General features: G+C 43.4%; 1 protein-coding gene across 5 annotated transcripts in view; it reads left to right on the plus strand.

The window, feature by feature from the left end:
• PRKG2 (protein kinase cGMP-dependent 2) overlaps window positions 1-20,101 on the plus strand; it is a 90,843-nt gene extending 70,742 nt beyond the window's left edge. For all 5 annotated transcript variants that reach the window (XM_061583217.1, XM_061583218.1, XM_061583219.1 and 2 more), the window contains 8 exons: window positions 1,181-1,317; window positions 1,569-1,658; window positions 6,577-6,718; window positions 8,792-8,955; window positions 10,233-10,355; window positions 13,456-13,518; window positions 13,728-13,794; window positions 15,795-20,101. In XM_061583217.1, the coding sequence (XP_061439201.1) occupies window positions 1,181-1,317; window positions 1,569-1,658; window positions 6,577-6,718; window positions 8,792-8,955; window positions 10,233-10,355; window positions 13,456-13,518; window positions 13,728-13,794; window positions 15,795-15,890 (882 nt within the window). In that variant the 3' untranslated portion in view covers window positions 15,891-20,101. The remainder of the gene's footprint in view (window positions 1-1,180; window positions 1,318-1,568; window positions 1,659-6,576; window positions 6,719-8,791; window positions 8,956-10,232; window positions 10,356-13,455; window positions 13,519-13,727; window positions 13,795-15,794) is intronic.
• Window positions 20,102-21,760: the final 1,659 nt, after the last annotated feature.

Raw genomic sequence — 21,760 nt, forward strand, 5'->3', positions numbered from 1 at the left:
GTGTCAATGACCTTACATTACCCGAGGCTTCAAGACCCCCATGTTTTGAAGGGCATTCTCTAAGGCATGAATTGTATAATGCCTACAATAAATAATGTGGCTCTTGCCCCCAGTTACCCTCTCTCCATTACATTAACACAGCTGGCAAGCTCCCAATTCTGGATTTAAGCTGGTGATTTGGTTGCAGTATGGGGATTCCTAAAAAAAATAAAAAGACTGGCTAGGACCCACTGAAGCTAATGCTTAACCAGTCTGTCATTTCCCTCTATTTCTGATAATCAGGTTGTGAGTATTGTTGCATTTTGCTATCACACACCCATGCGGGAGATATCAGCAGTCTTGGGGTGGGACATACAGTTTGCAGAAAAATAAAAAATCTTTAGTAATTAAACCCCAATGAGGACTGGCTTGCTCAGTTGCCACAGAATGCTGGCTGAATGTTTGGAAACTAATGAGTAATGGAATGCAATGGCTGGAATCTTGAACAGTAGCATTTCATACTTCCACATTTTGTTACAGCATCCACTTGTTATATCCTTAATTCCTGTTTTCCATAACAGTTTCAGTGTGCTTAATGTTCTGTGGATGACTGATCCTATGCCCCCTGCTTGCAAAAAAAAAAGAGACTCCTAATGGCTTAAATGAGAGCCAGTGTGGTGTAGTGGTTTTGGACTACGACCTGGGAGACCAGGGTTCGAATCCCCACATAGCCATGAAGCTCACTGGGTGACCGGGGCCAGTCACTACCTCTCAGCCTCATGAAAACCCTATTCATAGGGTCACCATAAGTCGGAATTGACTTGAAGGCAGTACATTTATATTTTAATGGCTTACATAAAACTCATCATATTGCAAGTTATTTATCTCCCACATTCTTGTTAATTGTGGGGTATAACTCATATGGCTGGGAACCCTTTCCTATGCCACCTTGGGAGGAAGGGTGGACATAAATATTATTGATGTTGTTGTTATCATCATCATCATCATCATCATCATCATCATTATTATTATTATTATTATTATTATTATTACAATAATGGCACCACCCACCTTCCTTTCCTTATGGCCAGCACTTTGAATTATATTCTGTTTACTCTGAACAAATTAGAGGGAGTTGGGAGGGGCAGGGAATGTATTGCCGTGTATCCCTTTTGAGCTTTTTGTGTGTGTGTGAACTCAGGTGAAAGTTAAGAATGAGAACACAGCATTTGCTATGAAATGCATTAAGAAGAAGCACGTAGTGGATACTAAACAACAGGAGCACATTCACTCCGAAAAGAAAATTCTAGAAGAGGCCTGCTCTCCCTTCATTGTGAAGTAAATCGTTTTTCTATTTTCTATTTTGCTTTAACCACAGTTATATAAAATGACACAGCCCAGGTATGGGTTATTTTAATAATTGTCCAGTTTGCCCAAATGTTTAAGCTTTATGGCATCTTTTGTATTCTATTCCTACTGGAAATTGTATTTTTTAAATCTGTTATTGTGTAAGCCCCCTTGAGTGAATTTTGCTCATAAAGGTGGCCTAGAAATATTTTAATGAAGTATTTGCCCCCACTTTGTTTCAGATTATACCGCACTTTCAAAGACAACAAATACGTTTACATGCTGTTGGAAGCCTGTCTTGGGGGTGAGCTATGGAGTATCCTGAGGGACAGGTAAAATTAATCATTTTTTGCTCAAGCTCCATTTTTGTTTTCTGTATGAAGAATAACATTTATAAAGGGATTTTAAAAAGAGGAAGGAAAGAAGATGCAGGTCTTAAGATCCATGCTGAAGCTATGTACAGACTACAGGTTTTCAGAGATAAATGTACAGACTATAGGTTTTCAGTATGATAAGAGTTATTGTTGGCCATCAGAACAGACTTCTGTTTCTCCTGTAGTCGCTGGACAAAAGGGTTTGCAACTATAAAAGCACTTCATAAACCTTCAAGGACTGTTTAATGATGCTCAAGGCTGCTCCAGACAGGTGTTTTATTCTGTTCTTAACACAATAATACTGCATAGGTGGTGAGTGTATTCCGCTTTCTTAATTGGTGTGCAATGCTTCCCCAGTGCAGCCAAAATCCTGTTGTCCAGTGGGACTCCAAACTGCCCCAATACACCCCCTTTTTGACCCCTCCAAGTATAAACTGATTTTGGCAGGGCAAAGGCTGCAGAAGTTGCCAAGCAGGCTGGGAGTGGGAATCGGATATCAGAGCTCCCTCTCAGATTTCAGAGCTTTCTCTCCAACCTCAAAAAGATCCAATGCTTCCTGTGGCCTCAGGGACCATAGGATTGCATAGTAAATGTACAGCATTGAAGTGGAAATGCAACAAGTCACTCTGTATGAGGCCTCTGTAACAGATGAACTGTTGTACAACACACATGTATATTTTTAAATCATCACCATCACTATCGTTATGTACCTTCAAGTCGATTACAACTTATGGCGACCCTATGAATCAATGACCTCCAATAGCAGAAATGACTCTGTTCAGATCTTGTAAGTTCAGGCTGGTGGCTTCCTTTATGGAATCAATCCATCTCTTGTTTGGCCTTCCTCTTTTTCTACTCCTTTCTGTTTTTCCCAGCATTATTGTCTTTTCTAGTGAATCGTGTCTTCTCATTATGGGTCCAAAGTATGATAACCTCAGTTTCATCATTTTAGCTTCTAATGATAGATCTGGTTTAATTTGTTCTAACATTCAGTTAATTGTCTTTTTCGCAGTCCATGGTAAGCGCGAAGCTCTCCTCCAACACCATATTTCAAAGGAGTTGATTTTTCTCTTACCCGCTTTTTTCACTGTCCAACTTTCACAGCCATACATAGAGATCGGGAATACTATGGTCTGAATGATCCTGAGTTTAGTGTTCAGTAATACATTTTGCCAAGGTATTGATAATCTTTGAAAAGTTCAATGTCCTCATTGTCAACTTTAAAGTTACATAAATCTTCTGTTGTCATTACTTTAGTCTTCTTGATGTTCCGTTATAGTCCTGCTTTTGTGCTTTCCTCTTTAACTTTCATCAACATTCGTTTCAAACTGTTACTGGTTTCTGCTAATAGTATGGTATCGTCTTCATATCTTAAATTATTGATATTTCTCCCTCCAATTTTCACACCTTCATCTTGGTCCAATCCCACTTTCCATATGATATGTTCTGCGTACAGATTAAACAAACAGGGTGATAAAATATACCCCTGTCTCACACCCTTTCTGATTTGGAACCAATTGTTTTCTCCGTATTCTGTCCTTACAGTAGCCTCTTGTCCAGAGAATAGGTTGTGCATCAGCATAATCAGATGCTGTGGCATCCCAATTTCTTTTAAAGCATTCCATAGTTTTTCATGATCTACACAATCAAAGGCTTTGCTGTAATAGATAAAGCACAGGGTGATTTTCTTCTGAAATTTCTTGGTCCGTTCCATTATCCAATGTATGTTTGCGATATGATCTCTGGTACCTCTTCCCTTTCTAAATCCAGCTTGGACATCTGGCATTTCTCATTCCATATATGGCAAGAGCCTTGTTGTAGAATCTTGAGAATTCTTTACTTGCATGGGATATTAAGGTAATAGTTCTATAATTACTGCATTCCCTGGGATCCCCTTTCTTTGGAATTGGGATATATATTGAACGCTTCCAGTCTGTGGACCATTGTTTAGTTTTCCATATTTGTTGACAATTTTTTGTCAAAATTTGGACTGATTCAGTCTCAGTAACTTGTAGCAACTCTATTGGTATGCTATCTATTCCTGGTGATTTGTTTCTTCCAAGTATTTTAAGAGCAGCTTTCACCTCACATTCTAAAATTTCTGGTTCTTCATCATACAGTTCCTCCGTGAATGAATCTGTCATCCTTGCATCTCTTTTACATAATTCTTCAGTGTATTGCTTCCATCTTCCTTTTATTTCATCTTGGTCAGTAAGTATGTTCCCCTGTTGATTATTCAACATCCCTGAATGATCCTGACTTTCATCTTGGTCCAAATCCACTTTCTGTATGATATTTTCTGCATATAGATTAAACAGGTAGGGTGATAAAATACACCCCTGTCTCACACCCTTTCTGATTGGGAACCAATCAGTTTCTCCAAATTCTGTCCTTACCGTAGCCTCTTGTCCAGAGTACAGGTATCAGGACACCATCATTATCATTATCATTGCCTTCACCAGTCGGTCCCAGGGCAGGGGACAGAATTTTTAAAAAACAGCATTATAAAAACACATTACATTCACAAGAATAGGGTATGTCCTGAAAACATACAGTTGCCAAAGGCCAGGGTAAAGAAGTGCATGTTTAGCATTTGCTGAAAGCGGTACAAAGAAGGTGCCAGGCACACCTCGACAGGGAGAAAATTCCACAACTTATGGGCTACTGCAGAGAAAGGTCTCTCCCAGACTGCCATTCTCTGAACGTCTGAGGGTGGTGGAATTACCAAGAAGGCCCCTCTGCTAATCTTAACGCCCGAGAAGGTCTGTAGGGAAGGAGGTGGTTTCTCAGATATTGGGACCTGAGTCATTTAAGGCTTCAAACATGAATATGAACACCTTGAATTGGGCCCAGAAATGGACTAGTAACTGTTTTAGGGCAGGGGTTATATGAGTTTTAAAAGCAACCCCAACCAGAAATCTGGCTGTTGCAGTTTGAACCAGTTGAAGTTTCCGCATCATTTTGAGAGACAGCCCCATGTAAAGTGCATTACAATAGTCCAATTGCAAGAATAAACGTTTTGGCTAATAGCTTCAGTGCTATGAATGCTGTCAAGCTGCAGTTGTGGGAGTGGGGGTGGGGGTGGCAGATGTACATAAGCCTAAACTCTTAATTCTGGGCATTGGGTTCTATAAGCTCAGTGAGTGATGTTCTGTAAGGGATATCAAAAAGAGGGATGCAACATTATTTTTATACTGGGAGTGATTTAATAACAAATACCTGTAGAATACTGTTGAATGGGAAGAGCATCAAATATTGGGGGATCTAGAGGGATCTGATCTTTTGCGTGTCTGCTTAGAAGCAAGTCCTACTGCTTTGTATGTGGTTTATTCCGAAGTAAGTATGAATAGGGATGTAGCCTTGGCTTTATTTTATTTGTGAAACATGAATTGTATATTTTCCTTCAGAATGACCAAAGCAGGTACCAAATCATAAAACCAATACATTATAAAATACCATTTTTAAAAAGATTTCTCCTCGTTGTAAAGTTGTATGGATTATTTTATTTGCTGTAATAAACATAGGTGTATTGCTTTTAAAAGTCCCAAACAAACATCACAAGGAGATTTGGGGATGCCAACATAGAAAGAGATTGCTATTTGTGCCTTTACTTTCAGTGATAATGACTGTATAAATCAGATTATTTTGCTTGGCAGAATCCTTAAAAAGGAAGGGTAAAGACAGAAACAACTGAAAAGAAATAACTTCATTTTATGTGATTTCTAAAAATATATCTATGGCATTTTTGTCTATTTCATTACAGGGATTATTTATTTAAATATATTGGGGTTTTTTAAGAGTTTGGGCCTTAGAACGTTTCCACCATGTACAATGTTGAGAAGTCCTACAGAGTTCTTTGGTACTTACATCCAAATAATGCACATCCCTCTCTTATAACGCAAGAATTCACGGACATCAAATTAAACTGGATGCTGGAAGATTCAGGACAGACGAAAGAAAGTGCACATAGTTAAACTGTGGAATTTGCTCCCACAAGGGGCAGTGATGGCCACCAACTTGGATGGCTTTAAAAGCAGATTAGGCAAATTCATGGAGGGTAAGGGCATCAATGCCTACTAGCCACAATGGCTATACTGTGCCTCCATAGTGAGAGGCAGCAAAAGCTTCCAAATACCAGTTGCTGGAAACCACGCACGTGTGAGTGTGAGTGTGTGTGTGTGTGTGTGTGTGTGCTCTTGCACTCAGCTCCTGCTTGTGGGCTTCCCATGAGCATCTGGTTGACCAATGTGAGAACAGGATGTTAGACTAGATGGGCCATTGGCCTGATCCAGCTGGGCTCTTCTTAGGTTCTTATGTGTAGGTTCAGCATTGCAGCCTGAAGACAGAACTACTTGTTACCTTGGTGTGTACCCCAAGATGTGCTTTTCCATGGTGAGAATGTGAGAGGAGAGAATTGCTGGGAGGGAAAGGTTCTTAATGCTCCTCCCCTCCCGGTGCCTGCCACTCCTCTTTAAATGTGCCTCCCAGTTTGGCTTTTTTTAAAAATTAAAATAGTCAAGGGCACCCTTCCTTAACCTATTGCCCAGTAGATATTTTCGACTACTACTCTCATCAGCCACAACCATCACAGCTCAGCTGGCTAAAGCTGATGGAAATTATACTCTAGAACATCTGGAGGTTGCCAGGTTGGGGAAGACTGGTCTAGGGATCAGAGTTTTTTAATTGAAAAATCAATGGGTAGAGGGAAGGATTAAGCAGCCGGTTCCCTCCCCAGTTCTCACTTGCAAATGTCCCCTCCTGGGTTAGCATTGCCATTCTAATACTGGCTTAGGAAACCCATGTTACCTTAAAAATATTTGACTATAGAAATATAATCAGAGAAAAAGATGGGAGGTTGTATTTTTTTTTCCTCCAGAGGGAGCTTTGATGAAACCACTACAAAGTTCTGTGTTGGGTGTGTGACCGAAGCTATTGAATATTTACATTACATCGGTGTGATCTACAGGGATCTGAAACCAGAAAATTTAATTTTGGATGCTCAAGGATATGTAAAGCTGGTAAGGTTGTGGTTTCTTTGTTTTTTAAGTGTTCATAGCCAAATTGCAGGGAGAAGCTTGCTTTTCATCTAGCACTGTGCCCACCAAAGGGAAATTTTGAGAGCACTTAATTCTTGGAGCCTTTGCCACCTTGGACTCAATACTACTTTTCTTTGAGGGTTAGGAAGGACTGCCACTATCAGGGGGATCCATCTTCCCCTGCATGTTTTGATTTCTCCCCCATCTCATGTTACCATTTTCAATTCACAAGAATCTTCCTGCAAATTACATGCTTGGCCAGAGCTGAAGTAATGATGCTAGGGATCAGCACGCAACTGTGGGTCAAATCTGGCCCTCCGAGGAATTTGTTAGCCTAGAAGACAATAGGAGAGTAACAGTAACATAGTAAAGAAACTTCCTTGTAGTCCACTTGGGTGGGATGAGGATGGAAATCAGCCTTGCACCTGCAAGCCCCTATGCACATTGACCTTCCTATTAACTGGTTGCTGATCAAGGAATTACATCCATATTTGCACCCAGCCTCTTGACAGGTTCTTGGCATGCCTGTGCACAGCATAGCAGAACTGGCCCTTCAATGTGCCAGGGGAAAACGAAGGATAAGAGACCATAGGTCACTGCTGGAGCAGAAGCTTTGCACTCAGAAGGTCCCAGGTTCAATCCCTGGCTGGGAAAGACTTCAGTCTGAAATCCTGGGAAGCTGCTGCCAGTTAATGTAGCCAGTACTGAGCGAGGTGAGCCAGTGGCCTGCCTGATGTGGCGCAAGGCAACATCCTATGCTCCTAAGCTAGCTAACCCTCTTGAGCTCCATTTGGTGCAACAGGATGTGACTTAGGGATGGGAGGATCTGTCCGTTTCAGTTCCCTCTGTTTCTCATTTTTCCAATCCTAAATTCTGCGGCGACTTGTGATTTGTTTTCTTAAATCTTCATGAAAATTCTTTAGTATTTCAGTGCAAATTTTTCCTAATAAACACATTTTCGTATGCAGCTGTATACATTTGTGCAGGCAATTTCTCCTAATATAATGCATTTTTCTATATTTTCATATTTTTATGCATACTGTCCTCTCATATATGCATTTTTGTAGACCGGTTGATTGGAGAACTGCACTGCAAAATTCGGATAAATGCAAATTTTGAAAGAGGACTGTGTTTGGGTCAGAGCTTGGAAAAGTTACTTTTTTTGAACTACAACTCCCATCAGCCCCAGCCAGCATAGCCACTGGATTGGGCTGATGGGAGTTGTAGTTCAAAAAAAGTAACTTTTCCAAACTATGGTTTGGGTTCTCTCATTGTTTCGGAAAGTGCAAATTTGACTTTAATGTGAACCGGGTTTAATTTCTTCCCTGTCCCTAGCCCCAGGCCAGGCACCTTCCAGGCCCCCTAGCTGTGGCCGCTCTATTCTCTCATCCTCTTGTGGTCCCTGCTCCACACCATTGTACAAGATGGCTGAGGGTTGCTTGAAGGGAAGACACTTTTTTTTAATCTTTAAAAAAGCAGCTCTTGTACTGGCTTCTAGAAGGTCCTCAGAGGGATGCAGTGCACATCACAATGCTCTAGAGCGGCCTTTCCCAACCAGTGTGCCTCCAGATGTTGTTGGACCACAACTCCCATCTTTCCTGACCATTGGCAATGCTGGCTGAGGCTGATGGGAGTTGTGGTCCAACAACATCTGGAGGCACACTGGTTGGGAAAGGCTGCTCTAGAGCCACTCCAGGAAGTGCAGCTGGCTTGCCACGCTTCCTCGAGTGCCTTGGAACGATGTGACATCATATGATGTCATGTTGCTCTGAAGACCTTTCATGCAGTCAGTGTAGGCACCGCACTGGCGGAGGGAGAAGGAAAACAAAAGCGACTTTTGGCCATCTTGTACATTTTATGTAAATGACACCCTCTTCCCCCCATCCCTCTGAAGGGCCAAGCCCACTTGGGAACTCCATGGGCTGCACAAGGCCCCCTTGCCAGTGCAATGCTCTGGACCTGTGCCTCTTAGTCTGACCCTTGTGGTGCTGGAAGCAAGGAACAGCCAGGCCTATGTATCCTTCTCTGATGCCAGTATTTCCTCTTTCTCGTGAGGTTGATTTTGGGTTTGCTAAGAAGATTGGCCCTGGACAAAAGACCTGGACATTCTGTGGCACTCCTGAATACGTTGCACCTGAAGTCATTCTGAACAAAGGTCACAATTTCAGTGTGGACTTCTGGTCGCTTGGGATCCTTGTGTATGAACTACTTACAGGGAAGTAAGTGAAGAACCTTTTTAAAAAAAATTAAGAGGTGTATTCTGTTGGGAGTAATCTGCTGGGGCTGCAAGCCAGCACTGGGCGGGACTTAAACCACTTTTGGGTGGGGCTTAAGCCAAAAGCGGATGGAGTCACCTCTTTTCTTTCTTTCTTTCTTTCTTTCTTTCTTTCTTTCTTTCTTTCTTTCTTTCTTTCTTTCTTTCTTTCTTTCTTTCTTTCTTTCTTTCTTTCTTTCTTTCTTTCTTTCTGCCAGTCCCCCCCCCCTCTCCTTCTCTCTCTCTCTCCTTCCCTGCCCTGGGACATACAGGGGAGCGATGGATCACTATAGCCAGAGATCTGAACTGAACTTTCAGAGAGCTTTTGAAATCATATCTAAGACCACAGGCTGCCACCACTGGTTTATAGGAAGGGTCCAGGTTAGCACCCTGCAGAAAACCCCAGGCTCAGTTAACTGCAATCTCTAGTAGACAGTTAGGAACACTGGAAGCCACCTTGTAGTGGGTCAGGCCATTGGTTCATCCAGCTCAGTGCTGTCTGCACTGACTGGCAGTGGCTCTCCAGGGTTTCAGATGGGAGATACTCCCAAGCCCTGCCTGGAGATGCCAGGGATTGAACCTGAGACTTTCTGCGTACAAAGCAGATGCTCTATCACTCAGTACAGCCCTTCCCCATTGTTCTCAGGTAGCAAAGTTAGGAAATACCTTCTGCTTGAGTCACAGGCAATTGGGGGAGGCCAGAGATAAGGAGCCTCTGGCCCTCCAGATATTCCTTGACCATTGGTCGTGCCGGCTGGAGCTGATGGAATTTGGGAGTCCCACCACATCTGGAGGGCCACAAATGTTCTCACTTCTGGAGTACATGGTACTGGGCTAGGTGGACTCATAAGCTTCTTATGTTCATATTTCAGAACCATCTCCCTTTAAGGTTCGGTGTAGCCAAACTTGTTAGGCAGTTTGAAATTGGGGTCCCAATTTTCTTCTCTTTCCTTTTTTTCATCTTGTTTGATCAGATGTCCATGGGTGTTGAACAGGAAAATACCATTGCTCAGCGGTAGAGCGCATGCTTTGCATCATGCAGGAGGTTCCAGGTTCAGTCCCTGGCATCTCCAGTGAAAGGCATCGGGTAGCTGATGATGGAAGTGACCCTAGAGAATGTTGACTGTAGACAGCATAGAATTTCCCTTTAGAAATTACCAGCTCCTTTTCTCTGAACCATTTTTTTCCTCCCTTCCCCTCTTTTTTGAAATGCATTCCTTAAAATTATGACATCTACTGTAGTCCTCCGTTTGCTGGGGTTGATCAAATGATGACCTACAATTTGATTCTGAAAGGCGTTGAAAGGCTGGATTTTCCCAGAACAATAACAAAGCGGCCTGAAGATTTGATTCGGCGACTCTGCAGGTAAGAAGGGCAATTTTTGGTTGCAAAGATATGAAAAGAATACTTTAGCAGTGTTAGATTCTGCCAGGTGCTCAAAATCAAAGCTTGTTGAATTTTAATCAAATCTCTCACTTGTTGTTTTTTTGGAAGCAAAGTATTATGTGAGATCCTTCCTGTTTAGATAGTCATTTAGAGTGTTAACTATTAACTTGTCTTTTTTAAAGTTATTGTTTACTTAACTTTTCCCACACATGATAGTTTATAATTATTTTGATATTTTACAGTGCAATCCCATTCAAGCTTACTTTGAAGTAGGTCCCGCTGTGTTCAGTGGGGCTTACTTCCAGGTATAGGACTGTAGACTTATCAGAATTGGCCCATCCATTAGGCAGAGTGAGGCAAAGTCAGGTGGCAATTCTCAGCCCCCAGCCATTCCCCTCTGTTGGAGGACAGAGCTTAGTGTGCCTAAACTATCCTGCTACTCTCAAGCGCAGAGGGGAATGCAGTCCCATTAACCAGTGCTGACGTAGTATTCATGTGCCAGTTGGCTTCTGTGTATGGAAGAGGAAGGGGGTGCCACCTTGCCCTTTGCCTCAGGCAGCAAAGTGTTTTGGGCTGGTCCCGAACCTTTGTGACGCATTATAATTGCTGCCTGACAGTTTTGTCGTCTTTGGGCATTCTCTGTAAAAGCAGAGATGTACATTTAAAGTAAATAACCCGGCTACCTATTTATACTAAGGCAATTTTTATATAATAAATAATAATAAAATAAAATTTTATTTATTAGTCGCCCATCTGTCCGAGTAAACGGACACTCTGGGCGACGTACAACAATACAATACAACAATTCAGTACAGTATAAAATAATACATAATCAACAAAAGACAACATCAGCATCAATTCAACTAAAACCATCTTCAATAAATACTATTAAAACTAATCCCCCTCAGAAATCTGATAGGCCTGCCTGAATAGCCAGGTCTTTAAGGCTCGACGAAAACTCATCAGGGAGGGGGCATGACGGAGGTCAAAAGGAAGCGAGTTCCAGAGGGTGGGGGCCACGATCGAAAATGCCCTCTCTCTGGTCTGCACCAGCCTAGCTGTTTTCACCGGTGGGACCGAGAGAAGGTCTTGCAAGGCTGATCTCGTTAGGCGGCATGATTGGTGATACTGGAGGCGGTCCTTCAGATAAACTGGGCCGAAACTGTATAGGGTTTTAAAGGTCAATACCAACACCTTGAATTGGGCCCGGTAAACAACTGGTAGCCAGTGTAGATCGATCAACACTGGGGTGATATGATCCCGGCGACGGCTGTGCTTTATCAAGCGTGCCGCCGCATTTTGTACCAGCTGCAATTTATCTTCACAGGGGTCGTACATCAAGCCTTACTTTGGCCTGCTGTCTCTCTGCCTCTTCTCTTAAGATTAGGCTGCAATGGTGTCTACCATAATCAGCTGTAGTTTGGCTTTACAATAAATCTTCCATGCAAGTTGCTAGGCAACTAAACTGAGCACTTAGCAGTGAAATATTATGAAACTGAAAACCTGGAGTGGAAGTTGCTGCCAACTTGCCACTTGAAGACTGAGGTGCTGAGGCTGTGTCTTCAGTTCGAAGGCTTGCTTGGGGCTGTGAATTGGCACACCCCATTCTTGCGAGTCACGTGGCCCCATTGCACATGCAGGTTTTGAAGGCACATGATGCAGCAACCTTGCTGGAGCTAAGAAAGGCTGGGTCTAGGCTCTGCTTGGATGAGAGACCTCCTGAGGACACTGCCTTGATACCTTTCATGGAAGAAAGGGAGAGTAGACCAGGCAAACTGGAAGATCAAGGGTGATGCAGTCCTGAACGCAGAAGGGTGCATGAAACCTAATCCAGGACCTTTCTTCTAGGTGTTCTGTTTCCCACACTTGAACAGACTGGATGCATTGAGTCAGCAGCTCAGTGTTCAGAACAACCCCCATCTGGTCATGCCCTTAGCCTCTTCTCATTTAATTAGCTATAAGCCTGCAACAGTTTTAATATTACACATGAACTATGGAAACCTTCTGGCCTGAGTGTGCAAGACAACTATAGTCAGGGCCTTGGTACCACACCCTTTGCAGTCTGGACAGGTCACCTTCAGCTTTTATCAGTTCTTCTCTAACTCTCATTTGAGAGAGAGGTTGTGTTTCAAGCCACGGGTGGCTTGCAAATACAGGGAGTCCATCAAAATGAGCATTGCTAGAAATTGGTCCCCCCTCCTGGGGGCTGTACCCAAAGCACATTATTTTTAAAGTTATGAATTATGTTCCTCTGTCTCAACTTTCAGCTCAGGAACACAGCTGGGGGAAATGGAGAATATTTTCTAGGAAAAGCGCTTTATGTTTCAAGACTATTTGTGAACCCTCATCCCCATGTGTTCCTTTCACTCAGCATCTAATTATGTATTTAATTTCTAGCAGCCTTGTACCTGGCGTTGCTCAGGAATTCTAAGGCACCAAAAACTCAGCGTGGTTTTGAAACCAGTGGTTAAAATCAATGCAGTTTTGAAAGCTCCTGTCAACCATATTCATTCAAAATGGCATCCAATTGTATCCAAACATGGACAAAAATCAGCTCGATCTCACCGTAGTTGTCCAGGGACTTGGGGGGTCTTAGACCCCTTACTGTTTTGGGAGCAGGGTTCTCTGCAGGATCCTTATGTCTCCAGCATCCTATGAGTCAATCATCATGACAGGGGAGTGTGTTGGCCACTGAGAAGTAGCTTCTAACATACGCTCTTGTCCTTCTCTGCTGATTGGAGCCCATCAGAGTGAAAGGAGGTGAGTCAGCCACTGAGAAGACTCTTCTTAGTAGCTAACACTCTTTTCACACTGATTGGCTCCTAGGGATGTCTGTTGTGGGAAAAGAATTAACAAGGATCAAATTCCGAACCCAGCAGCAAATAAAAGGGGGGGGATGGGAGCGCACGTGGCTGTAAGCATTGTGAAGGGACCCTTCACTTCTGAATTTGCCACTACGCTACTGCAGAAACCTCTATGCAAAACTTGGTTACAATATCTTGACAATGATAGTATTACTAAATGACAAAAACTTCCAAATTATGGGATGTTTACTTTGCTTTTTGTTTTGTTTTTGTAGACAAAACCCTACAGAGAGGTTAGGAAATCTGAAGAATGGTATCCTTGATATTAAGAGGCATAGGTAAGGAATAAGCATAAGGAGCTAATCAAGTGGGGTTTCCTGTAAGCAGGGTCTCTTCTTTTTTCACCTGCTTTTGTTTTTAATGCTCCAAGTCAAAGCAAAATCTGAAGACTGTGCTGTGTGGGGTGGTGGAATGCAGTTTCCTTGCAACATACAGCAAGGAAACAGTTTATGATTATAACCATCTTGTTGTTAAACTTCCTTTCTAGGTGGCTGAATGGCTTTAACTGGGATGGGCTCAAGGCAAGGAAGTTACCATCTCCTTTGAAAAGAGAGGTACTGAACCCAGCATATTTATACAACGTTAAATGTTTTAAGCTGAGTGACAGTTTGCACAGGGCAAAGTCTCATTCGTGTTGGTGAACCTGGATTTGTGGTTGCTGAGTTTGTCCCTTCAGATTTGGGGTATCAAAGTACATAGAACGCTATCTTATACTGAGCCAGGCTATCCAGCTTAGCCATTGTCTGTGCTTGCTGGCAGCAGCTTGCTAGGACTTCAAACAGGAGACATCCCCAGCCCAACCAGGAGATGCTGGGAATTGAACCTGGGACCGTCTGCATGACAACTGAGCTACAGCCCTGCCCCTCAGCTATGATGTGAACCAAACTGTAGATTTAAGTATCCAAATGAGGGAAATGGGGCAGGGCCTGGTAAACTGAAGAGGGAGGAGAAAATGGAATGGGGATGGGGAGAAATGGAGTTTCTTGTGGTTGCTAACTATTGGAGAATCCTTGTTTATGAATGAGGCAGTCACCAGTCGCTTAGCCTATGGAGTGAACCTTCCAAGATGATTATTCTGCATTAATACAGCACAATCAAATGTTTATAAGTGGAGCCCTGTTGGATCAGGCGAATGTTCCATCTGCCCCAGCATCCTGTTTCCAACAGTGGCCAGCCAGAGGGAAGGGCCATAGCTGAGTGGCATAGCATCTGCTTTGTAGACAAATGGTCTCAGGCTGAGTCCCCAGCATCCCTAGGTAGGGGATGGGAGAAACCCTGGAGAGCTGCTTCTAGTCAGTGTCCATGCTGGGCTAGATGGACCCATCATCTGACTCGGTATAAGGCAGCTTCCCGTGTTCTTCTAGGACTTATGACACAAAACAGCACCTAACCTGTGGAACCCCCTACCCCTTAAATATTAGACAGGCACCATCTCTGTTATCTTTTTGGCGCCTATTGAAGACGTTCCTCTTTCAACAAGCCTTTTAAGTAGAGACCTTATTCCAGTCTGCGTCTGCATTGGAAGACTTTTTAATATGTTTTTAAACTTTTATATATATATATATATATATATAACCTTTTTTTAAAGATGTCTTCAAAGCTTTTTTTTAGAAAGTGTTTTTAAAGTTGTTTTATGTATTTTAAAGTGTGTTTTTATGATGTTTCAAAGTGTTTTTAGTGCTTTTGTTTGCTGCCTTGGGCTCCTGCTGGGAGAAAGGGTGGGATATAAATCCAATAATAAATAAATAATAAATAAATAAAACAGAAGCAACAACAACAAAAAAGCAGACTGCTGCTGTAACAGAGCTTGCAATCTAAATTTTTACAGTGCGGGAAAACGGGAGAAAAGGGCAAAGCCAAAGTACAATAGGGACGGCATAGGGTAGGCAGTGCGGGTGGACGGTGGCACATCTGGAAAAGAGTAGGGTGATCCACAAGCCTGACGAATGTCAGACCTCCATCATCTGCCCTCCCCACGCTGAACATTGGAAGCTGTCTTATACCAGCTCAGAGCGCTGGTCCAACTACCTCAGTGTTGTCTGACTGGCAGCCGCTGCCTAGGGAATGCTTTTCCCAATCTGACTTTGGAATGCCAGGGACTGAACAAGGGACTTTCTGCATGCCAAGCACGTGTTCTGCCACTGAGCTGCTGCCCTTCCCCAGTGCCTGTTCCCCAGTTCCCTGGGCTACAGTTAAAAACCACACCAGGGCATGTGGAGCTTATAGGTGAGTGCGCCGTCTTGGAGTGTGGTGGCACGTTTGATTTTTTTTAAAAAATGGCCAGTTCTAGGCTAGAGATGAATGTGCATGAATGCAGTTATATCTACTTTGGCTGAGTTTTGGATGGGAAGAAACAAAAGCCTTCAAGATTAATGGTTAATGTGCTGTGCGGTGTTCATCATTGTCTGGCATGATGATATCCCAGCATGCTTTGGGAATGTGGCTAGGAAGTCAGGCACAATCTACCTGCCTGACATATGTGCATAGCTGCTCTTTGCCCAGTGACACCCTTAAGATTTTCTTTACACTGGTTTCTCTTGCAACTCTGTTTTAGCTGGCAGGTCCGATGGATTACAGCTACTTCGACAGATACCCACCTGAACAGGGAGTCCCACCAGATGAGCTCTCCGGCTGGGACAAAGATTTCTAAGAAGAGAAGAGCCAAGCTTATAGATGGATGATTATAAGCATTCACAGATTGTCTGCGCTATTCATGTAATTCAGATCAGCAGGACTTCTGCATATAGGTTCAAGTGAATGTGGATCGCACCCGAATTTCTTTTGTAACTTCACAGCATGAAGGGTTTGTCTCTAACAGTATGCACTTTGAAGGACAGAACAGAGAGAGGGAAAGACAGGAAGCATCACTCTGGGCTTAACTGCAAACGGAATTCTTCATCCCTCTCTTACAGAGGCGTGAGAATCCTTGCTCTGGTGTGCTTTGCATAAAATGCCACTGGGAGTAATCTTGGAGGAGGAATGAAGGGGCAACGGATATGCTGGAATCAGAGCAGCATTCTGAGTAGCTTTGTGGAGGTGGCAGTTTCTGTCCTTGTCATTTCACAGGAGGGATGAGGAACATCTGGCCCTCCTGACTTTGCTGAACTGCGACTCCCACCAGCCCCAGCCAGCATGTCCAATGGGAGTTGGAGTCCAATAATGTCTGGAGGGCCAAAGGTTCTCCACACCTATCTGTCTTACAAGGTAAACAAAATCCATACTTAAAAGTGGAAGTTGAAATAACTCCCTAAGACAGATGCGGAGAGCCCTCCAGATGCAGCTGGACTACAACTCACATAAACACTTGAAGTATGGTATCCTAGAGCTGGGATTGGCTGCAGTGCCATGTTGCTTGTATTCTTCATGGGAAACTTGGGGTGGATCCATACCATACATTTAAAGTACATTTAACACGCATTCAAAGCAAATGCCCCTCCCCCAAGAATCATGGGAACGGTAGTGTACCCTTCACAGAGCTACAGTACTTAGCATCCTTAACAAACTACAGTTCCCAGGATTCTTTGGGGAAGGCCATATGTGTTAAATGTGCTTTAAATGTATGGTGTGGATGTGACCTTGTCCTAGTTGCCCTTTAATGTGTTAAATGGCCCTTAGGTTTTAATCTTTTCATCAGACCAAGACATTTCTCAAGTGAGAGTCCCTTCTCCTCCATTGTTCTGGATCTGCCAAGTACATACAGCTAGGGAGATCTTAGTGATGTGAAGCACTGTGACCTCCTTAATGAGCGCAAAGCAGGGCTGAAGAGCCTTTGGGTCTCCAGATGTTGCTAGACTTCAACTTCCATCATGCCTGGCCACTGGGTATACTGACTGGGCCTGATGGGAACTATCTAGAGGGCCACAAATTCCCCGCTTTGGCATAAAGCATTTTTCCTTTCTTTGGTAGTATATGTTAGGTGGCTATGTTTTAAAAGACTTTTTCTAAAAAAGCATAGATCCTGCCTATATTTTGTAGAAAATGTTTAGTCTTCCAGTTTAAGCTTTTTTTTAATAAGTGGTCCAGAATTAGAAATCAAAGACTTTTTTCCATTGTGGAGCAGTGGCTTGATAGAAAAAATACAGATAAGGGTATAGGAAGCTGTCATATACTAAATCAGACCTCTAGCTCAGCATTGTCAGTGTCAACGTTGACTGACAGTGGCTTCCAGGGGTCTTCCCCAGCTCTACCAGGAAATGTCATGCAGAGCATGTTCTCTGTCACTGAACTAGGGCACTTCTGATATCTATTTTTTATTTTTTTTATTTGTTTCATTTTTTTTAAACCGCCCATAGCGAGCAGCTCTCTGGGCGGTGTACAAAAGATTAAAATACAAAAATACAAAATATCACAATAAATAAACAGCAAACAAAAAGATTTAAAATTGTAACATTAAACGCATTAAAATGCCTGGGAGCATAGCCAGGTCTTAACCTGGCGCTGAAAAAATAGAAGTGTCGGCGCCAGGCGTACTTCTTCGGGGAGGCTGTTCTAGTGCCAGTGGCAATTGCATCATGAAGGAGATACCTATGTGACCCATTGTGGCTGGGGACTATGGAGGCCTAAAATTCACCGGCTGACTACAAAACAGCCAAAGGGTTGTGGCTTTCATAGCCCTGAATGTTCATCCAAGGACTGATATCAATGATCCCACAATGGTGGTGTAATGAAATCTTGTTGGATGTCACACCCAGCTTCAGCGTGGCCTGCTGTTGCTGACTGACTATGGATGGGTACAAAGAGAGTGGCTTTCCTTCTAAACTGCTACCGCAACCATGTGTGGAGCCAGTTGTCTTTGGCTTTTGACTGCATGGTGCAGTGTAAGACAAGCAGAGCTTGGAAAAGTTACTTTTTTGAACTACAACTCCCATCAGCCCAATCCAGTGGCCATGCTGGCTGGGGCTGATGGAGTTGTAGTTCAAAAAAGTAACTTTTCCAAGCTCTGAAAGAGTTTATGCTCCCACCATCTGCCTGGTCATGCCAAAGGTCCATCTAGTCAAGCACCCTGACTGTAGCACAGTGGCCAACCAGAGGCCTCTACAAAACCCGCAAACAGAACATGAGGACAATAGCTCTCCCCACTGTTCCCCGGCAACTGGAATTCACCGGTGTGCTGCCCCTGACATTGGAGTTAATACATCACCATCATTACTAGTGCCACTGGTAGCCTTGAATTGGTCTAATCCCCTTTAAAAGCCACCTGTGTTGGTGGCAATCGCTACATCTTGTGGTAGCAAATTCCACAGTTTAACTATGTGCTGAGTGCAAGTATACACACATCACACACACACAAATCCAAATACAGATCAACTAGCAATCAAGAAACAGAACTCATGTAGCAGTCGGAAGCCTGCCTGAATAACAGTCCAGGAACTTGGATGCTCCAGATAACAGTCCCACTGCAATTTAGGTTTACAAGTAGACACTGAGAGCAAATGGGTAGCCTGAATCCATTCCTTGAAGAGGGGTCAAGTTGAGAAGATCAGTCACCAACTGAAAGCTTTGGCTGGCACAAGAAACGTATGTGAGAGGCTGTGCAACATGCTTAGATTCTTTCCATGGAGTGTGTGTGGAGGGGATGACATGCGGCCCTCCAGATACTGCTGGACTACAACTCCCATCATCCCTGACTATTAGCCCTGATATCTGGAATGGATGAGAGTCTGTGTCAAACAACATGTAGAAGGCCCACATATTCCCCAGGGCTGCAAAATAGAGCAAAGGGCAGACTGTATCAGGAACATCACTATTAGGGATATAAGAGGGCATCCTTTTACATTTAACCCGGTATTCATCGCATGCAGCACTGTGTCTGTTCCGCTACAGGTTGTCTTTTGCTGAAAACAACGTTATTCATCTTGCTGTCCATGGTGGCAAAATTGTGTAACTTACAGAATTTACATAATTAATTACTTAACTTACATAAATGACAAGTTGTATTGTTATTAAGTTATTCCACCCCGTTCATTCCAGTGAAAAAGAAACAATGCAAATGGGGAGGGAGGGCTGTAATCAATTTACATATTGTCTGCAGACTGAAAGCAGCAAAAACTGTGAATACCAATCGTAACTGTTGGATTGATTTCCATTCTGAACTTGGGATGAATAAGCAAACATCAACAATTTCTGCTTCCGTTTCTGTTTTCGACAGAACTCTCAGACATGCGTTATCACTATAAATCATAGTTTCCACTTGCCTTTGTGTGTGTTAGATGAAGCAAAACGCCCCCGGCTGTTAATAACAATTTTAAAGAAGTATTTTGTTTTTTACATCTCAGCAGGACAGCTAAATGTGCAAAAGGCAGGTTTAAGGTCCACTACCTCCAGTTAAAAGGTCTCCGCCTGGGATTTTGGAGAGCTGTTTCTAGGCAAAAAGGAGACTTTACTGGGCAAGATGGTCTGTCACAATATAAGGCCGCTGCATATGTTCATCTTTAAGCAGGGATAGGGAACCTGTGCCCTTTCAGGTGTTGTTGGTTTCCAACTCCCACCAGCTCCAGCCAATATGGTCAATGTCCAGGGATAATGGGAGTTTGCCATCTATCAATGTCTGGAGGATGACTGGTGTCCCATTCCTGGTCTGAAGACCTCCCCCCCCCCCGAAAGTGCTTACAGGTACCAGTTCGTAATACCAAAGATTGTGTGGTGTCTCCAGAGCTATATCTTCTTAGTGCACATCATCTATATTTTGTGCCCTATATTTTTAGAAGGTATCAAAATGTAAAAGCTCTAAAAGCTTTTTTTAAAAATATATAGGTAGTTTTTTTCCAGTTTATTTGTATATATGCGTAATTTTCATATATGCCTATTTTTTAAATGAGAAAGTATGCAGGATGGTAGGTTTTATTATGCAGAGTGCTGCTGAAGTGTACAGACAGAGAGAACATGCCTTTGTCCTTTTTAAATTGGCTGTAAAATGCATTGTGTGCACAAATAAATCTATTACCCAGCACCCTCCACTTCATCGGTTTGTATTTTCTGACACTCTCATAGATATGGCAGACCAGAATCTGGTCTTCATTACAACAGTGGATCTTCCGGACGTATTGCAATCAGTGAGTCTTTACTGAAAGTAAATGTAATCTATGTCTTGTTGAAAACCAGATCAGTGCCGAAACGGGCTGTAGAACCCGCCTCCTCAGGACTACACATGGTAGATCAGAACAGCCAGTAGTTCCTTCTGCCTGTTATACAACAGCTTGGTGTATGGGCCTCAATATATCTGTGTGATTTCATTTCTATTTTATTGCACTTATTTATATCCGGCCTTTTATTCCTACTAAGGCGGCTTACAAGTAATATAATAATACATTTTTATTTCTAAGCCGCCTATCTGGCCGCATGAGCGGCCACTCTAGGCGGCGTACAAATTAAAATGACATACAATATATAAAATACACATATAAAACCGAGAACCTTAATACAATTTAAACTAAGACCACCCATAGCCATAACAGATAGGGATCTAGTAGGCCTGCCTGAATAACCAGGTTTTCAAAGCTTGGCGAAAACTCGGCAGGGAGGGGGCATGGCGGAAATCATAAGGCAGAGAGTTCCAGAGGGTGGGGGCCACGATCGAAAAGGCCCTCTCTCTGGTCCGCACCAGCTTAGCTGTTTTAACTAGTGGGACCGAGAGAAGGTCTTGAGTGGCTGATCTCGTCAGGCGGCTCATTTGTTGATGCTGGAGGCGTTCCTTCAGATAAACTGGGCTGAGACCGTATAGGGCTTTAAAGGTTAATACCAACACCTTGAATTGGGCCCGGTAGACAACTGGTAACCAGTGTAGGTCTTCTAACACTGGAGTGATGCGATCACGGCGACGGCTGTTCTTAATCAAATGTGCCGCTGCGTTCTGTACCAGCTGTAATTTCCAGACTGTTTTCAAGGGTAACCCCACGTAGAGCGCATTACAGTAGTCCAAGTGAGAGGAGACCAGGGCATGCACCACCCGTGGGAGGAGATGAACAGGAAGGTAGGGTCGTAGCCTCTGTATTAGATGTAATTGATACCAAGCTGCCCGGCTCACTGCCAAAACCTGAGGCTCCATGGACAGCTGGGAATCAAGAATGACCCCGAGGCTGCGGACCTGGTCCTTCAGGGGCAATTTTACCCCATTGAGCACCAGGTCTATATCTCCTAACCTTCTCCTATCTCCCACAAGCAGCACCTCGGTCTTGTCAGGGTTTAGTTTCAGCCTATTTCCTCCCATCCATTCGCTTACTGACTCCAGGCACTTGGAAATAGTCTCCACAGCCAACTCTGGTGAGGACTTAAACGAGAGATAGAGCTGGGTGTCATCCGCATATTGGTGACACCGCAGCCCAAATCTCCTGATGATGGCTCCCAGCGGCTTTACATAGATGTTGAATAGCATGGGGGAGAGGATAGAACCCTGTGGCACACCACAATTGAGAGGCCAAGGGTCTGAAACCTCATCCCCCAATGCCACCCATTGATGTCTATCTGAGAGAGAGGAACAGAACCACCGTAAAACAGTGCCCCCTATTCCCATTCTCTTCAGGC

The sequence above is a fragment of the Rhineura floridana genome, chromosome 9 (genome assembly GCF_030035675.1).
Source record: "Rhineura floridana isolate rRhiFlo1 chromosome 9, rRhiFlo1.hap2, whole genome shotgun sequence".
NCBI classification, from domain to species: Eukaryota; Metazoa; Chordata; class Lepidosauria; order Squamata; family Rhineuridae; genus Rhineura; species Rhineura floridana.